Raw genomic sequence first — 20,298 nt, 5'->3', positions numbered from 1 at the left:
GAAGAAAGCCTTTTTAAAACTGAGGCTTGGATTTCTCTCCCCCCCTTTCAGGTTGCTCTGTTTTTTGTTCTTAAAATGTTTTTTTAATGCAGCAATTTTTTTGGGAGGGGCTTTTCTCTCACAGTAAGCTCTACAAAGTAAGCCAATTACAAAGCAGCATTTAAAGGGGTGGGGACTTGATTTGAGCTTGGAGACTGCTGGTGCATAGATTCCCAACAGGAAAGTGTGGGTCCAGCGAGCACTGAACCTCAGGTAAAACTCCCATGCATAAATTACCTTGGAGAGGGGTTATTTCCCTGATTTTGCTGTTCCACATGCACAGATACTCCACACAAAGCAGCAAAATCAGGGAAATAACTTCCTCTCCCCCAGCAGGGTTTTTGCTCAGTAAAATGGCTTTGGGGGAAGGAGCAGGAGCTCTTAACCCCCCAGCCCCCGGTGCTGTTCTGAGCCCATTTGGGCTCTTTTTTATTCTTTTTTAAAGCCATTCCCCAGAGTTGTCTGTGGGGAACACGCATTCAGCTCAGAGAACCTGGACCCAGCTCTTTAAAAACAGTAACGTCTGGTGTGACCCTTTACGAAACCCTTGTACTTAATTTTGCCCATTTGGCAACACAGCACACATGTGCACACCTGTGCACAGAGGGACCCCAGCAGCATCGTAATGACGGCTACACCCAGCACCTGTAAAGGTGGGGAGAGGGTCACAGGTGGGAAAAGAGTGGGTGAAGGCAGTCTACTTATTTAGACTGATAAATCTATTAGAGGGGGACTCAGGAGTAGAATCCTATCAGTAGATCTGGAGCCTTTTGTCGGCGCAAGGAGGACACCTTCTGTCTTCCCTCGCAGGTTTCCCTGCAATCACACGGACACACAGAATCCTTGCTACATTTCTCAGTCCTAAGCTTCGGGCTTGCTGCAGGTTCGAGTCCTGACAGCAACAGACGGTCCATTTGAGGGACCCCAAAGGTCCCAGACAGACAGGCAAAGGGGGCAATGCATGGCTCCACACTTCCTAACAGCCATCTCTGAAACACAGCATTTATACTTTTCCTATACATAGACCAGTATCACCCGATGGGAAGAAGGTAGTTTCTGAAGGAACGTGTCGATATCAATGCTATGCAACAAGGAAATCAAACAGACCCATGGGTGTGCTCCAGATCTGAGGAACATGTCCTTGGCTAGGAGACTGGGCCAAGGAGGGGGATCCGTTCCCAGGCCGTCAGACAGCTTTTATGGCTTAGGGGGCTGGGAAACTTACCAGTTTGACACCCGAAAGGACCTCCAGCAGTGAGATGAGGTTGTGGCCATCCCGTAAGTCCTCGTAGAGGTCATTGATGTGCTTGCGCACCTGTGGGGCAAAAGTGGGAAAAGGAAACTGTTCAGAGGCCTCAAAGTATTCTCTGATCACCTCCCACAGCCCAGTGGAAATGTGCCTGGGGAAGGGGGGGGTTTTCAGCAAAATACTGAAATCACACATATTTTGTACGGGGAGGTAGAGGGGAGTCATGAATGGCACTAAAGCCCCACCCTCTGATAAAGGGTAACCTTGCCCCCCTCCATTGCAGAGATGTCATGCTTCAGAGTTTGTTTCTGCAGCCGTAAAGGCTGGAAAACATGCTTTTAAAAAATCTGGATGCCAGTATCTGTGGATTCTTCTTCCTTTTGCACAGAATCACACAGGCGTTAGGCAGGGGGGCCTCAAAAGACACAGCAAAGGCTTTACAGACCAAATATCACAGTATGGGACAAAACGGGGGTGCTCCAGCCAGCGAGCGAAAACCAGGCTTACCTTCATCAGGTGCTTGTTCACCCATTTGGTGAAGGTCTTTTTCTGGACTCGATCCCGTTCATCTGTTGAAAAGGGCACAGAAAGAGAGAAGAATTCAGGTTAGCCTTTCAGCCCACTGGCAAACAAAGAGAGCCTTGCTGCATATTTGTGTCGCAGAATCATCTGTAAGCCTCTTTTGGGACCTGGAGAGAAGAAAATCAGTAGGCCCTATAACAACACCGAGGAAAAGCCCAAAAAGCTTAAAGAGTGGGCTCGCCTCTTCTACATGGCCAAGTTATATACCTTTAGCTGCCTTTCCTGAGCGCGCAGGTTTCATGAAATGCATAAAACCACTGCATCTGTCTGCATCAAGGAGGCCTTATCAAGCCTTGAACAATGCAGGCAATTAGCAGCTTATTCTTTCACTGTATTTTGGTTCATTGGATTTTAGGGATTTAACATTTATTTTAGGCTCTCAAGCTCAGCCCAAGGACACCTGGGGAGCTTTGAACTTTCCAGACCGCTCCCAGTGCCAGGTACATTCTAACCATACCAACTCACACAGAAGAAGAAGAGTTGGTTTTTATATGCTGACTTTCTCTACCACTTAAGGGAGAATCAAACTGGCTTGCAATCGCCTTTCCTTCCCCTCCCCACAACAGACACCCTGTGAGGTAGGTGGGGCTGAGAGAGTGTGACTAGCCCAAGGTCACCCAGTTGGCTTCATGTGGAGGTGTGGGGAAACAAATCCAGTTCACCAGATTAGCCTCCGCCGCTCATATGGAGGAGCGGGGAATCGAACCTGGTTCTCCAGATCAGAGTCTACCACTCCAAACCACCGCTCTTAACCACTACACCACGCTGGCTCTCACAGGTTGTGTGAGGGCCTCAATCCCCAGCATGCACTTCCCTTAGCCCAGTGGTTCTCAACCTTTTTTGCTCCATCCCCCCTTTCCCCATTGTTCAGAATATAATTCCCCCCTTCCCAAGATGGTCTAACTAAAAACAAACTTCAATTTTACAGATTGTACATAATCTACAGGACATCACATTTTGCTGAATAGCGGTCCCAATTCCCACCCACCCCCGGAACCCTAAAATTCCCCCCTTGTTGAGAACCCATGCCATAGCCGGACTGGCCATTGGTTGCTCAAGAGGTGAGTTCTATCATTCACAAAAAAAAAAGAAACAGAGCTGGGATGGGAAAAGACCCAAAGGCAAGCGTTGGTTTTAGAGGCAGGGCCCTCCGCTCTCCCACAAGTGGAGAACACGAGCAATACAGAACAAACATCCCCTGGCAACTTCCGCAATCGAGCCCAGCCAGGTTTCGCATCATAATCCACTCTCCAGAATCATTAGCCTTCCCGGGCAAGGAAAATAATCCTTGCCTACCCTGAATGATAGAAACAAGCCCCCGTGCTGTATTTAAAAGGTTTAATTACAGAAATCTGAATTAAACAGAACTTCAAGCAATGAAAAAAAGATAAGAAGAACAGCTTCCAGAGATGCTTATTGGCTTCTTTCCTGTATGCTCCCTTCACTCAAAGACATGAATGGAACATAGTTTCTTTGGTTTACATTTATGCTATCAGTTTCGCTCAGTCTTGCAATGCTGATTTCTCATTTGAAAGTCATATACTATTCTTTCTCCTTATTTAGGTTTCCATTTTTAAACCGCCACATATATACACATTCATTCTTATACATTTTTCTGACATATGGGATCTAAGTGTATGTTAGTATCAACCAGTGAGGACCAGTTGTTTTGGACAGCTAGTTTTTTCTCCAAATGCTAACTACACCAAAAACAGTAACAAAACACACACAAAACCCAGAAAATTATGAACTTCGAAAAGCCTGAATATTTTAACAATGGGAAAACTCTTGCCTGACTCTGAGAATCTGACAGCATCTCATCTCTTCATGGCCAGGGCTGCACATCTGAATCCACTTGTACCTGGGTCATCAGACCCAGAGAAGAGCAGTAACATTTGGAGGAAGGCAATTCAAACCACCCCACTGTCTACACAAGTCACACCTTCTCAGTCTCAGGCTGCCATCTGGAAAAGGGGAATGGCAGAAGCCTATCATGCCCAAGGACTAGAGTGCAGGTCAAGAGCCACAGAAAAAGCCATCGGCATGATAGAAAGTATGAGACAGATGAACATTTGGGCAAAATTAAGGCACATTCTTGGTTCCCTTGGCCTTGGAGAGCCAGCGTGGTGTAGTGGTTAAGACCAGTGGTTTGGAGTGGTGGAGTCTGATCTGGAGAACCGGGTTTGATTCCCCACTCCTCCACATGAAGCCAACTGGGTGACCTTGGGCTAGTCACACTCTCTCAGCCCCACCCACCTCACAGGGTGTCTGTTGTGGGGAGGGGAAGGGAAGGTGACTGTAAGCCGGTTTGATTCTTCTGTAAGTGGTAGAGAAAGTTGGCATATAAAAACCAACTCTCCTTCTTTGTTCCTTTTTGTTGTTCTTTGCTACTGGCAAAATTTGACAGTTCTGGTCAAACCATCAAGGATCTTTTCATTAGAGGAGATGCTGGCACTAATTTCGAAAACAAAGCTTTAAAAAGTTAGCAAATATATAAGGAGAACCCCCACTGGCAACCCACACCTGGCATCAGAAATCTCCAAGAGGGGAAAAATACTATGCATCACTGGCACAAAACGGGAAACTGTTTTGGGACCCTGTACAGAAGAAGCGGCCTTGACTTGAACTGAAGTGGAACCAGACCATAAGCACTTCAAATCGACACGGTTGCAGAACAGCTTTGGAACTGACTTGGGGGAAACCAAACAGGAGTTGGGGGGCCTCTGGTTCAGGAGGCCTCTCCCCTAAGGAGTGATGGAGCAAGAATTCTGGGTAATCTAGACAAGGAAAGGCAGAATGGGGAAAATGGCAGGTACAGCCATGGAAGGAGAGAAAAGGGCTCCACGGACGGTGGGAGTAAGAAACCAAAAATAGGTGTTTAGGTGCAAATGCAAGAAACCTCCATGCCAAGATGGGGGCGGTTGCTGTAATGCTTGGTGCTAAAAGTGAGAATACACACAATAATAGGCATTTCAGACACTTGGTGTGAGGGGAGGATCCGCTGGATACAGTTATCCCTGGAAATATATAGGAAAGATAGATCTTTATGTCACAAGAGGGCACAGGATCTAACAAATCAGAAAGCGTAAGTAGAATCAGCTCCCCCACCCACATAAATCACTATGGGTGGAGATACAGGGCCCAAAAGATAACTTAATACTGGAGGAATTACTGTCACCCACTTGACCAGAATGTAGAAGATGGAGTAAGAGAAGGAAGGCAGCCAGCCAGAGAAAGCTAGGGCAGCTTCAACTACCCTCACACTGACAGGGCTATTCAGAGTGTTCAGGTCATCGTGACAAAGAGACCGTTAGTGCCTGTGACTTGGCACAGTTAGTCATGGTGCTAACTAGAGGCGAGGTGAATCCTGGACTTGGTCCAAAATGTAGCTGATGTACTGTCCAGGAACAGTGAGCACAAAGCTATTAGCTTCAGCACTTATGCAACTAGAAAGTCCAAAACAGCCCAACAAAATGGGGAGGAGGATTTGTCAAAGGGGAAAATAAAGAAGGCCAAATCCCTTCAGGATGCCTGCAAGTTATTTAAACGAGATAATGGAGGTTCAGATAGAATGTATGCCTCAGATAAGGAAAATTACCTTCAAACCTCAGAAGATGCCAGTATGGCTAAAGATCAGAATCCCCAATTCTCCTCTTCCCACCCAGTGTCTTCCTTTCAACCTCGCAGAAAACTGTTTCCAAATCAGCTCCACCTACTTAGCAACGCTTCCATTAGCCGTCCCAGAATACAAAGTGCTGGATCCCAAAGATCCATTCCACAAGGAGGCCTCCCCTGACAATAAGAGGTCCCGTGTCTCTTGCTCAGGGGAAATGCTCCTTGCATTACTGTTTGCAAGAATGGAACTGGGGGATCCAGCCCAGTATTCTCAGTGGGGCTAGAACAGGCCCAACTAAACAGACTCATTTTGGCTCTTCACAAGCTATTCAGGGTGTTCTTCCACTTTGCAAAATGCTTTCTTAAGAAATATCAGGGAATTTTCTCAGCTGAAATTATGAATGAATTAAGATGAATGCTTTATATAATGCTTAGACCTTACAAAGATATTACAAATAAATGATAGATAAATACGTTAGAAATATTATGTGATGGAAAAGATGTCTATGTGAGATGTATGTCTTTTGTTAAAATGAAATTGTAGATTAATCAAGATCATTTTCTCTGTATAATGTTAAAACACCACAAATAAGATATCAGAAAAGAGAAAGTAAAAATGATTAAAGTAGTAGGATGTAAAGAATTATACGTAGAAACGTTAGGCGAAATATAGAGATTATATATTTAAGGTATTGGTTTTTCAAAAAGTATGAAAAGCAAAGTTATAACCTAGAATTATCAGAAATCAGAGATGGTGGGGGAGGTAGATATTTAGTTGAACATGCAAGTATAATTGTATGTATAGCAGCAATTACAGTATGTGGGAATAATAGCATGTATGGTGGCAATCTCAGTTTGATATATTATAGTAGATTGTCTTTTCAATTATTTAGAAACAAATTGTATGGACAGTAGTTTTTCCGTAATCTTATTATGTATTTTATATGTTTGTATGTTTTATATTTTTTGTATCTTTTCTCTGTTTTCTTTGTATCCATTATTTTGTATTTTAAAAACTTTTTTAAAAAAAAGAAATATCAGGGAACTTTCACCAGCTTTCCATATGCCCCAAATGTGAGCTCAATGCCCCAGTCCTCTGCCCTATCCCGCTTCAGCCTTGGCATAGCCAATTTGCATAGGGTTGCCAGGTCCCCCTTCAGCGCCGAGGGGAGGTTTTTTGGGCAGAGTCTGAGGAGAGTGGGGTTTGGGGAGGGGAGGGACTTCAATGCCATCGAGTCCAATGGCTAAAGCAGCCATTTTCTCCATGGGAACTGATCTCTATCAGCTGCAGATCAGCTGTAATAGCAGGAGATCTCCAGCTAGTACCTGGAAGTTGGCAACCCTAAATTTGCAACACTTGTCTCTGTGACAGTTTTGGTGTTCTACTTCCAGAATAACAAACCGCTGGCTGCTGTGTACTTTATTTTAGTACTCAGACCACCCAACTAGTAGAAAAGAGAAGGGACTCTTTCTTTCTTTACTACTTCACAGCTTCTCTTGTTGTAACTTTACAGCTTCACTACACTTATTTTTAACAACTCGCCTATTTATGATTTCCCACACACTCTAGAAAATGCGGAGGGGGAGGGGGAGAAGGAACCTTTCCTAGAACAGCAACAGAGGATACAACACACCAGCATGCACCCAAGTTTCTATATCTGTGGTAAGCACAGGTGCCTAGTGATGGATCAGCTGAATGGGCAGACAAGCATCTAACCCAAGATATGCAAACAGGGACCTCCCCCCTTTCTTAGTCACCTGAAGCATAACCCAGTACATTCCCCCCCCCATGGAGCCCAGACCAGCCTACTTGATTTCCCCCAACTCTCCTTTACTACAGCCCTGTAAGATAGGTTAGGCTGAGAGTATATTTGAGATTCGTGGCAGGGTATGCCTAATCTGATGCTCTCGCCCCTGTAGCATGCCGTCTCTCAACTCTCCAGTAGTTTTCATGTGCACGTTTCCTTGAAATTAACAGGACTTGTACAACAGCATTCCCATTCACAACAACGGAAGAACTTCCCAGAGGGTCACTTTCGACTGTATCCCACCCTGCCTCCTGTCATGGTGCCCACCTCACCTCCCCCTTTTAGGAGGGTCACCTCTGGTCTCTCCGAGCTGAAGGAAGCTTCATGGCAACACAATTCAACTTTTCCCCTCCCTGACATGAGTCAGGAAGGTCCTCTCTGCGCTGAAAACTCTCCTGGCTAGTTCCCTTCCTAACATTCAAGGCCATAAAGTTGATTGGAGGCCACTGACAGCATTCCCCACCCATGAGTCAGTGGAGGGCAATGGGAATCCGAGGTTGTAATCCCTAACACGCTTAACCAGGAATCTTTGATCTCAGGGAGGGCTCCTTACTCTCAGGGAACCACACTAAAGATCAAGCCCTCTGCTTCCCCTCTCAAAAACAGTCAAGGACAGGCAAAGCTGTACTAACCGATGCAGCACATCTGACTTGCCAGGTGGGCGTTCAGCTCCCGCTCTCCTCTGAAGATGTGCCACATGATCCCCCTCGGCCTCTGGAGCTTCTTCAGCTTCTCAGCGCGCCACAGAGCTCTGCCATCTTCCTGTTTCCCTTTCAACGTGGCCTCCTAGGCCTCCTGCGGTCACCGGCAGCTTCACCGGCCCGACTCCTCCCACAATTTCCTACACGGTGAAAGGGACGGCGGTCGCGTGCTCCCCCTTTGAGAACGTCATTCCCAAAAGGTCCTTCAGACCGGAGACACTGTCCTTGCACCTTTTGAGAAGCAAGAGGACTTGCTTCGCCAGAAGGCTCCCGAGATGTCTGTAGCCCTTCAAGCCACAAGCAAGGGGCCCCAGCAAGACGGCATTGAAACAAAGCGCACACTCTTATCTCACGAGAGCAAAGAAACCTCAGAGGACAACAGTGCGAGAGGCAATGCCTAAACTCCACCAAGCTGATTCAGCCGTGGCGAGGAGATTGGCCAATATCCTGCTTCAGCCCAGAAAGGGTTCCACCTCGCCCCGCCCTCCACAATATTGTGGGTGGGTGGCTGAAGTTCCCTCCTCACCCAAGAAGAGGTAAGCAGCACAATACACAGGTCTAGGTGGGTCTGTCACACACTCTCCAAACAGAGGGACAGAAAAAGGGGTCTCTTTGGAGCCTCCACCGATGGCGAGGCAGCAGTCCACAAAACGAACACCAATCCAGAACACTCCGGGAGTGCTCACAGCTATTCAGTGACCAGGGATGGGAGGTCAGTTTTGCAGGGGGGGGGGAGAATTATTTCCATCGTGCCCCAGTTGTGATCCTTGATGCCACGAGATGCTCGTGTGGATGTTGGCAGTCTAGCCACTGTCTCTCCCGTGAACGCAACAGGGCAGTCCAAGCCGCTTGTTCCTCCCTCGAACCCTGTTTTCAAGTTCCGGCATCAATGGGAACAGTTGTACAAACTGCGACACCACTGACAGAGAACAATGGAGCCTTCGCTTCTTTCTGCGTTCGTGCTGCCTGGGTCTGCGGATTCTGCACCCATAACAGCCTTCGTTGTTGTTCTTTTCTTAATCCAAAAACTGCTCCCACCTCCAAAGGTTCAGAGTTCTGCTCCAGGCCCAACCCCGCCCATCTTAACACGGCACCATTTTTGGAGGCTGATGGTTTGGAATGTCCACAACTGAGATAACGGGCTGCTTTATCGTCCTTCTCTTCCTTCTCTCTTCCCTCTAAATATAACTCCTCGTCAGTCCCCTTCGGCTTGTGTGAGCGCTCTCCACTGCCAGCAAGAGAAGATCCACATCCCAAGTCCAGTCATCTTCTCCACTGCCGCCCAAGAATCCACTCTGGGATCTTCTCCCAGAGAGATCTCTCCCCGGTGCTCTTTCTTCACACCAAAGAGTCTGTCGCCCTGCTTTGCTGCTCTGGGTGATTCTCGGATTCTAATTAGATTAGCCCTCCCCCCCAACCACTACCCCATGAGCTAATAATAATTCCCTCACTCCTCCTTACCAACAACATTAAGGCCTTGCCAGTTTATCGCCAGCTGGCTAATCTTTTCCAGGGAGCCCTTCCGATAAGCAACCTGTTAGTACTGTCTCCTCAACTCAGCCGCAGCTTCTCCGGCTGGCTTTCCACTGCCCAGCCTTTGCCCTCGGTTCCCCCTCGCCTGCCCAGAAGATAACCAATCAACTGTCTCACATTCCTTACAAAATTCAGGGCCAGAGGCAACAGAAAAGCTGCTATTGTCAGTGACCTGGCCTGGCCCTACAGTAGGAAGGAGGGGACAGGAGGGAGCTGAAGGCGGCTGGAGGGACTCAATGGAAGACCAAGAAAATTAATCAAGGACAGAAACACAGTCTCAGAAATCCATTCTGGAGTGTCCCACAGAACCTCCTCTTGTTAACACTGTTGACAAACCATAGCAGGGCACCATAAAGTTGCCAAGTCTGCCTAGAGCCACAAGATTCTAACACAACGGATTCCACGGAGGTCCTGCTCGCTTGAGAGTTCAAGGGCAAGGGGTCAACCAGAAAACACATTCTGGGCACCTCATGATTTTGTGGTGGTGTTTTTACTTTGTCAGCCACCTTGAGGAGGTCTCTGAAGAGGTGGCATAGAAGTTTCCCAAATAAACATCTTGTCCTCTCTCACAGGGATGACTTAATCCGAGTCAACCAAAACCATCTACTGGTTCTGTAACTATGGACTGATAACGGTGAATATCCTTCCCCCCTCACAAGCAGGCCCTGAAAGAGGTGATGTTCACAAGTGATGTTCCAAAGAACAATGTCTGCCTACAGGAACAAGATCTCCAGGGACCACCACAACTGGGTGGGAGTCTTTGTGAAACTAGGAACTCCTTTCATTGGAGAAGGAAATACTGCTGTTGTTTATATGACAACTTATCCCAGAATGAGGGAAAGGGCACAGAAAGGACCCAAGGGAGGGAAGGCGGCATGGTGTAGCCCCATCTCAGGAGCTAAGCAGGGTCAGTGCTTGGATGGGAGACTTCCAAAAGCAAGTCTGCAGAGGAAGGCCATGGCAAACCACCTCTACTTCTCACTTGCCTTCAAAGCTCCTTGCTGGGGTCACCATAAGTCGGTTGCAACTTGACAGCACATATGTACATAAGGACCCCCCAACCAAACCCAAATCCATTTTCAAAGGTCAACTTCTGGTTTACATTTGAGTGTATAAACAAATGAGAGCTTGAAGTCAGTTCTTTTTCCCCTGCTGGGGAATCTCTTAAGAGTTAGTTCACACACGTTCCATGCATCATTTAGTACCAACCTGTCGGATCTATATATCGAGACCAATGGAAAAGCACAACATTCGGAGGGGATATGAAAATTCTCTCTGCAGCTCACCCCCACATGCCCATTACCCAATGCAGAACATGAGTGAGCTAGCCTTTACATAAGAAAGGCCATGCTGGATCAGATCAAGGTCCCTCAAGTCCAGCAGTCTGTTCACACAGTAACCAACCAGGTGCATCTAGGAAGACCACAAACAAGACAACTGCAGCAGCATTGTCCTGCCTGTGTTCCACAGCACCTAATACATTAGGCATGCTCCTCTGATCCTGGAGAGAATAGGTATGCATCATGACTAGTATCCATTTTTACTAGAAGCCATGAATAGCCCTCTCCTCCATGAATATGTCCACTCTCCTCTTAAAGTCTTCCAAGTTGGAAGCCATCATCACATCCTGGGGCAGGGAGTTCCACAATTTAACTATGCATTGTGCGGTTTAAGTGGTTCCTCCCTTTCTCCCTCCATAGTTTTACACTACAACAGGAATAATCACACAAGGGGTAACAAGAGCCAACACAAACTAAACTTCTCCACAGTTCTGAGTTTAAAGCTGCTGCTTCATATCTTCAGTCGCCACCAGCACAACATCCATGATACTGTCCCCACCACTCAATGGCTTCATTCAAAGGGAACTTGTCTGATTGTCTATAGAACTGACAACTTGAATGTGCTTACTTAAGATTGAACATTACCTGTGGAGTTTACAACCTGAATTTGTTTGGAATATCCATTAGTGGAACTGATAACTTGAAGGTGTTTTTATACTATTGAACACTATCTGTGGAATGGACAACCTCAATTTGTTGGAGAACTATATTTTGAATAACATTTTGTAATTTGAATTTGTTTGACTTATCCATATTTTGAGTTTGAATTTTCTCTAAGCATATGTTTATGCTGGAACTTTACCTGGTGAATTGACAACCTGTATTTTGTTTGTCTAATTTAAAGAGATTGACTTTAGAAATCCACAATTGTATTTTATAATATTTTTGGATACTGTATGCTTTTGCATTTGATATCTCTAGTACCTTCATTCCCTCTAGGGTGCACTGTTCATTCAAAGGGAGCCAGGGGGGCTTAGTCAGAGGTGTAATTTAAGGGATTCTCACTTTGGGAGGGTGAAGAACATTTGCAACTTCTTCAAAGAACTACAATTCCCAGGGTCCTCTGTCTTGGCTTTTAACCAAGGCTTTGCTCACTGCTGTTAAACGGGTGACTGAGCAAAATGGTTTTAAAGGTGATTAAAAAGTTCTTTTTCTCCATCTTTCCTCCAGGTCTCCATGCCCTAGGAATCAAATGCTTCCATCACATTTTTTCAATATTTAACCTTTCACAGTTGGAGAGTTTCACACCGCTAGCGAAACTGCCTGATCTCGCCAGATCTCAGAAGCTAAGCAGGGTCGGTCTTGGTTAGTACTTGGAGGAGAAACCATCAATGAATACCAGGGTCATTATACAGAGGAAGGCAATAGCAAACCACCTCTGTTAGTCTCTCTCTTTGAAAGCCCTATGGGGTTGCCATAAGTCAGCTGCGACTTGACGGCATTTTACACGCACAGCAAAACTGGAGAGCAGAGTCGCTCAGAAGCCAGGGCTGTGGCTCAGTGGTCGAGCATCTGCTCGGTATGTAGAAGGTCTCTGGTTTGATCCTCAGCATCTCCAGTGAAAATGATCAGGTGATGTGAAGGACCTCAGCCTGAGACCCTACAGAGCTACTGCCAGTCTGAGTAGACAATACTAACCTTGATGGACCAATGGTCTGATTCAGGATAAGGCAGCTTCTGGTGTTCAAGCCAGGGTGCTTTGCAAAAACTTTAGGTCTTACAGGTTTGCCAGTACCCATAGGTAGCTCTTGGGCCGCCTGCCTCCCAGCCCAAATCTCAGCTTGGTCCCTCACCCCTGCTCTTACCAACCGACCCCCAAAGGCCTTGCTGCTCCCAAAAGCAGTGCCCCCAAGAGCCCCGTGGTGCAGAGTGGTAAGCTGTAGTACTGCAGTCCACGCTCTGCTCACAACCTGAGTTCGATCCCGATGGAAGTTGGTTTCAGGTAGCCGGCTCAAGGTTGACTCCGCCTTCCAGGGTCAGTAAAATGAGTACCTAAGCTTGCTGGGGGTAAAGTGCAGATGACTGGGGAAGGCAATAGTAAACCACCTTGTAAACATAGTTTGACTAGTAAATGTCAGGATGGACATCACCCCATGGGTCAGTAATGACCTGATGCTTGCACAGGGGACTACTTTTACCTTTTTACCGAGATCAGATGAGAGAGTCCACATCTAGCCCACCACACCAGGACAAGGGGCCAAAGCCGGCTTGTTTATTTAAAAAAAAAAAATCTGTACCCCAACAAGAGTTTTTCATACATGGCATTCTAACACAGCAATGTGGATTACAAGCACTAGAAAATAATTAGGAAACAGATTTTTTTTTAAAAAAAAAATATATCATTGTGCATTCTTTGCTTTGCTCTAAAGCTATATTTGGGGCCAAATAAGTCTTCTTTCCAGTTCTGTGCATCTTGGAAGTCTGCTGAGCTTTTCTGGCCTTCCCGTACCCAAGGCAAGAGATAAACAGAGGTCGTTTGCCCTGCTTGCCCCTGCGCAACAGCCTTGGACTTCTTCGGTGATCTCCCATCCAAGAACTAACCAGGGCTGACTCTGCTTAGCTTTTGAAATCTGATGAGATTGGGCTAGCCTGGGCCATCCAGGCTCCCTTACCCAGACTCAGTTTAAATATTAACAGTAAACAGAACCTTTATTGGCATTTACAATAACAGAATAAACAGGGCAAAAGCAGCTAGATATAAATCTAAAAACGTAGGAATACACAGTTCATCAGTAACTTCATAATAAACAATTAAATGTGGGCTCCCCTCCTTCCTCCTTTAGGACCTTGGCCAGGAACTCGGCTACCTGATTGGTAACTTCAGGGCTTTTATCAGCCAATAAATGGGCTATGTTTCCAGTAATCACCGCTGTAGTAAATTGTGGAAGAGAACTAATTAAGCTGCATCGAAGCTGTGTAAAAAGTGGACAGTACAAGAGAATATGTTGTATTGTGTCAGGTTCTTTGCAGTAGCACCTACAACATCTTGCTTCACGTGGAATTCCCTTGCATCTACCACTAACAACAGCTGAAGGAAATATATTAAATCTGGCCATCAAAAATGCTCTACAGTGAGAGGGTATAGTTAAGTTAGAAAGATACTGGGCCATAGAATTTATTTTATAAGTAAGGCCTAAAAAACGTGGGGAGCGGATACCTTCTGCACCGGCTTTAATTATTTGGGAATCAATGTCCCATATCCTCTTTTTGATTGTCCTAAAAATATAAAATTCACTGGAATTGGACAAGGAATCTCAGTTTAAATATTATGCTAACAAGGGAAAAGCAGTTAGATCAATTGGGGGCTGTGGACTCAGATAATGCTTTGCTGAAAGTGGACAGAGAAGGCATATATATATGCCTGACACTTCAGCACAACAGTTTTCCAATAGTTCCCGTTCATGGAGACAAAGAGCAGAAATAGAAGGCAAGACAAAATATGTCCCAAGCCAGATAACACAGCAAAGGACTGTCTGAGAGGCCGTTTCCCCCTCCCTTAGTCATGATTACAAGGCCGTAAATCAGAAGTTCTGACTCCAAGCAGACATTAGTGATAATTAGAAGCATTAGTCAGAGGTGTAATCCAAGGGAATTCTCACTTTGGGAAGGGGCAGAGAATATTTGCAACCTCCTCAAAGAACTACAATTCCCAGGCTCCCCCATCTTGGAAGTTTGACAGCTGAAGTAGGTTTTAGCACCCAACAGCTCAGCAAATGCCATTATGAAGGCCAGCTAGAGCTTCTATGGAGTCTCTGACCTCACACTCTCAAGCAGACTTTATCAAGGCTGGAAGCAGGAACATAAGAACGCGCGTGCACACACTTTGCTACACAAGGAACAGTACCTTCCTCCCTCCTCCACCTGGTCCAGTACAAGACGCCAGCAACTCCAAGGACATGACTCAAGACGAAAACCGTGGGGGGCAGGAACGCCCCATCCAGAAGCGGCATTTGTGTCCCGATTCCCAGCCCCGCTGGCCGGCCTCAGCCCCCCTTATCGCAGATCCTTACATTCCTTTCTCTTGAGGCCACAGCATCACTCGAGGACGGACAAGGAGAGAAGGGGCAGAAATAGCACGGAGTTCCGAGAAGGGAGAAAGAGTGGGGCGCTGACGGCACAGGACGGAAAGACTTGCTGCGAGAACGCACAAGCCCTTCTCCCCGCTTCTCACGGGCCCACGGAGAAACAGCAAGGCCTTTCTTTCTTTCTTTCAAAAGAGAAAGAACAGCTAGGCAGGCAGAGCTAGCACGGGAAGAGGGAGAAAGTGAGCATCAGGGTGACTCAAACTTCTTTCCTTGGCATCCACTAATGGGATGACATGAACAGACTTCAGACTCCCTCCCCACCGCCACCACCAAGAGGGAACGTCACACTCTTAAATTTCCATTCCCAAGGCCACTGGAATGCCCGCTGTCCATGCAGACTTGTTTGGAAAAAGAATTGCTCTCTAGAATCTATACTCAGCAGGAGTTTCAGAATCCCAGGACAGCTGGCCCCGAAGGCGACATCCCTTCCTCTCCCATTCACACAACGCTTCTCATACACTGAACCACAACAGGCTAGTCCTATCTCAGCCACAAGGCACAGCCATCTGCCCAGAGTTGAATACATGAACACATGAAGCCGCCTTATACTGAATCAGACTCTTGGTCCATCAGAGTCAGTATTGTCTACTCAGACCGGCAGCGGCTCTCCAGGGTCTCAGGCAGAGGTTTTTCACATCACCTACTTGCCTAGTCCCTTTAACTGGAGATGCTGGGGATCTGCTTGCCACAAGCCAAATAAGTAGGTGCACTTCACAGCAAGCCACACAAGATAGGGAAGAGTTAAAAAGTTAATAGCCAGACAGCTCTGCAGCGAGAGAAAAGAATCCTTCCTGGCCCCAAGTGTGAGAAAAACCTATCCATCCAGCTTTCCGGAAGAAGTATCAAAGAGAACCAAATATTATTTTCATTGGAGCGGTGGACTCTGATCTGGAGAACCGGGTTTGATTCCCCACTCCTCTACATGAGAGGCGGACACTAATCTGGTGAACTGGATTTGTTTCCCCACTCCTCCACATGAAGCCAGTTGGGTGACCATGGGCTAGTCACAATTCTCTCCAAACTTTCTCAGCCCCACCTACCTCACAGTGTGTCTGTTGTGGGGAGGGGAAGGAAAGGCGATTGCAAGCCGGTTTGATTCTTCCTTAAGTGATAGAGAAAGTCGGCATATAAAAACCAACTCTTTTTCTTCTCATATTACCTAGGCCTTTACCGAAAAGGTTCCCTGAAGTGGGAGGGGGAGAAGAGTATAGGACTAGGATCTGGAAGACCCAGGTTCAAATCCCTGCTTGCTGTGTGACATTGGGCCACTCCCACACTCTCAGCTTAACTTACCTCACAGGGTTGTTGTGAGGGTGAAATGGAGAAGGAGGGGAAATGTTGTGAGCTGGTTTGGGACCCCACTGGGGAGAAAGGCAGGGTATAAATGCAATGAAATAAATGCACAAATAAAAAGTGCACTTACGTGTGCAGAGGAGAGACAAACTATAATCCTAAGTACCTTTGCAGTGCACAATCCTTACACACACACACACAATCATAATGGCAGGCATTTAAAACATATGGATAACTCTTAGGCCAAATCAAAGCAACACTGCTAACGTAGAATCCACAGGTTAACAAATGCTTATCTTGCCAGTTCAGAAATGCAAGGGAAGGATGTTTTGAGACCCCTTCAAGGCCGCAGGGAACAACATTGCCACTTTTGTTCACACTGGATACATTTGGGGCAACCGGCAGAGTCTCCGGCAGACGGCCTTGCCAAAGAAGACAGTGTGCGATTGTTCCCAAAGGAATTGGTCTGGAGGCGACCTGACACCAAGCATCCCGGGGGGTTTGTTTCTGAAAAGAACGCTTGCGTTGATAAAAGAAAACTCGGAAAGGGCTACCTAAATGTTATTTAAAATAAGTTAATAATATCCTGTTTCTCACACGGTTAGTGTGAACGATTTGCTCCAGGGTACATCTACAACCATACGTGGACCAAGCAACACTACTCAGCAAGGGCAACTGGACTCTTTGCTTTTAACGGTGGCTGTTCCTTGCCTCCAAAATACCAGATATTTCCATCTGGGTGTCCCTGATGCAAATTCCAGAAGAGAAACTTTCAAACAAAACATTTTGGTGTCCGAGGCAGAAAATCTAACATAGCCCTTCATTTACTAACTAAAATGGAGCACACACACACACAGTCTTCTGCTTGAGCTCTTGCTATGTCCAGTTCACTTTCATCAGACTTGTACACATGAACACATGAAGCTGCCTTCTACTGAATTAGACCCTCGGCCCATCAAAGTCAGTATTGTCTCCTCAGACCGACAGCAGCTCTCCAGAGTCTCAGGCAGAGGTCTTTTACGTCATCTACTTTTCTAGTCCCTTTAACTGGAGATGCCGGCGATTGAACTTGGGACCTTCTGCATGCCAAGCAGATGCTCTACCACTGAGCCATGGCCCCTCCCCATAGTAAAGGATTTCCCAGCAGTTTGTTTCTCATGGGGCAGATTTGTCTGTCTCTCGTTCTGCCTCCCCAAGAGACCCCAGTGGTACCTGAGGTAGTCTCTACGTGTAAGGCCATCTGTTTCATTCTGTGGGGAGGGGGACATAGCCCCCCTGGCAGAGCCCCTGGCTTGCATGCAGAAGACTAGGTTTAACTCCTTGGTCTCTTGTTCAGAAAGTACTTGCAGCCTGAAAACCACTGGGAGCCAGAGTAACTAAATTAACTAATGGTGTGATTCAGTAGCCCTGTACACGTGTTCCAGAGAATGCACGCACATCCAGCAGGTATGCGTGCACATCTGTTTGCAGGAAAGAGCCAAAGTGCATTCACTTGACAAATGAAACCAGGGAGCAGGACCCAGAAAATGGGTGGTTGCAATCACACATTTAGCTGTCCATGCATTTAACGTAACATGAGAATTACTGAGCACAAGTATAAAGAAAAATTGAGTGGACGCTGTTCATGGACTATATTCACTGTAACGTGCAAATTGGGTTGATAGCCAGCATGGTGTAGTGGTTAAGAGCGGTGGTTTGGAGCGGTGGCCTCTAATCTGGAGAACCAGGTTTGATTCCCCACTCCTTCACATTAGTGGCAGTCTGCATGGTGAACTGCATGGCAGGGGGTTGGACTGGATGGCCCTTGTGGTCTCTTCCAACCTTGTGAACTGGGTTGGTTTCCCCACATGAGGCCAGCTGGGTGACCTTGTGCTAGTCACAGTTCTCTGAGAGCTATCTCAGCCCCACCTACCTCACAGGGTGTCTGTTGTGGGGAGAGGTAGAGAAGGTGATTGTAAGCTGGTTTGATTCTTCCTTAAGTGGTAGAGAAAGTCGGCATATAAAAACCAACTCCTCTTCTTCTTCTTAGTTTAAAGCACCTTAATGTGTTGACACCACTAGGGAACCAGTTTCTGCAGCTAACAGCCCAATGTCACCCGATGTATGTAGTGGACTGAAGTAGTTGATACGGCAAAGAAAGCCCCCCCCCCTTTAAATATGACACGTTGCAAAAACCTGGTATTCTAGTTTCCTAGGAAAGAGCCTTCCTTCTATTTCCTGTAAAGTGTCAATTTTCTACTAAAAAAATGAATGAAGAGATAGAAGTGTAACTAGAAGGGATTAATGCTTGTGTGTGTGTGGGGGGGGGGGAATGACAAAAAATGGATTGTCTGTCGAAGTAATTTCAGTAAAAGGGTTGGAGAAACCCCAGCATGAAAGTTCTCTCCCCACCCACACCTTCAATTTTTGCACACACAAAAAACATCCACAAAACCCCAGACACAAAACCTGGTTGGGACTTCCCTGTGCAAATCAAATTTCTCATTTCCTCAACCACAGCATCTATTCCACTTCATAGAAAACAGTTAAACCAAGAAAGCTCCTCTCTCATTTCTGGACTGCCTGGGAAAGCTCAGAAAATGTCTCATTGCAGCCCACCCACCACATACACTCACAGCAACTACACAAAGAGGAAAAATAACAGCACCAGATACTCAAGACAATATTCCTTAGTGCCATCCAAACAATGGGCAGAGTATCATAAGCAGCCATAAATCTCTGCCTCAAGAAACAGGCAAGCCACATTAAAACCATGACGGAGGGCAGAAAGTAGACCTTACAGGGAATGAAAACAACTTTAAAAGGGGATTAGATAAATTTATGGAGGACAGGTTCATTAGTGGCTACTAGCAACTGTCACTATAAGGCACCTCCACACTCAGAGGTGAAATCAGGGGATGGCTTCGGCCTCTATGCCCTGCTGTTGGCCCTCCAGAATAACTGGTTGGCCATCCATAGAATCATAGAATCACAGAGTTGGAAGGGGCCATACAGGCCATCTAGTCCAACCCCCTGCTTAATGCAGGATCAACCTAGAGCATCCCTGACAAGTGTTTGTCCAGCCTCTGCTTGTGTGAGACAAGATGTTGGACTAGATGGACCACTTAGGTCCTTATGAAAACTCAAGGGAAAACTCAAATTTGGGAAAAAGAAGCCATCACCCATATGCTGCTCCAGTCAAGGGCGAAGTGTGAGGCTGGAGGATAACCCCCAGCACTGACCAGCCAAACATGTACAGGCTGCCTCTCATGCAGAATTAGAGATCACCAGCCGCAACCTATGCCCCAAGGCATCTTGCCACGAACCCTCACCAACCGCAGGAGAAAGATCTTCCAATGGCCAGGTGCCACAAGGACCTGAAGAAAAGCAGCTTAACAGTGCACAGCCTCTGGTGACTCAGGGATCAAGAAGAAAAAAGAAGATTCTTGAAGGTCAAGACCAGCTGAGGCTATGGGCAGCCACACCCCAATCTAGACAGGGAGGCTTTGGTCTCCAAATCTAGGTTCTCCATGGGAAACTGGAAAAACTCAGGATTGGATTCTGACACCTTGCAGGCCCCAGCTAGGCCAATCATACTAGGGCAGGGACCGGCGTTGGACATCTCTAAGGCTCTCCATGATCAGAGAGAGAGAGCCGAGGCCTGAGAATCCACAGACCACAACAGACCCATCCTTAGGTCCAGGAGATTTCTGGTTTGAACCATACAAGCACGTTTCCCAGCCTTCCAGTACATACAGATAGAGAGAGAATGCCAGAGGACAGAGCAAGAGAAGCACGGCCTCCTCCTTCCCTGATACCCTGCCTTTGTGTGATAGCCTAGTTATTCCCTGCACACAGCATCTCTTTTAACAAGAAGAGAATGAACGAAAATCATTGGTTTAAAATTAGCCAATAGAAGGGGAGCAGATGGCCCAGGCTAGCCTGATCTCGTCAGATCTCGGGAAGCTAAGCAGGGTCAGCCCTGGTTAGTATTTGAATGGGAGACCACCAAGGAATACCAGGGCTGCTGTGCAGAGGAAGGCACTGGCAAACCACCTCTGTTAGTCTCTTGCC

General features: G+C 46.7%; 1 protein-coding gene across 1 annotated transcript in view; it reads right to left on the bottom strand.

Moving 5' to 3' along the window:
* Positions 1 to 20,298, bottom strand: part of MACF1 (microtubule actin crosslinking factor 1) — a 378,039-nt gene that overhangs the window by 260,862 nt on the left and 96,879 nt on the right. Inside the window, exons 2-3 of the mRNA XM_056846741.1 lie at positions 1,796 to 1,857; positions 1,265 to 1,354 (exon numbers count right to left, since the gene is read on the bottom strand). Coding sequence (XP_056702719.1) covers positions 1,265 to 1,354; positions 1,796 to 1,857 — 152 coding nt within the window. The remainder of the gene's footprint in view (positions 1 to 1,264; positions 1,355 to 1,795; positions 1,858 to 20,298) is intronic.

The sequence above is a fragment of the Euleptes europaea genome, chromosome 3 (genome assembly GCF_029931775.1).
Source record: "Euleptes europaea isolate rEulEur1 chromosome 3, rEulEur1.hap1, whole genome shotgun sequence".
NCBI classification, from domain to species: Eukaryota; Metazoa; Chordata; class Lepidosauria; order Squamata; family Sphaerodactylidae; genus Euleptes; species Euleptes europaea.
This window is presented reverse-complemented; position numbering and strand designations above follow the sequence as displayed.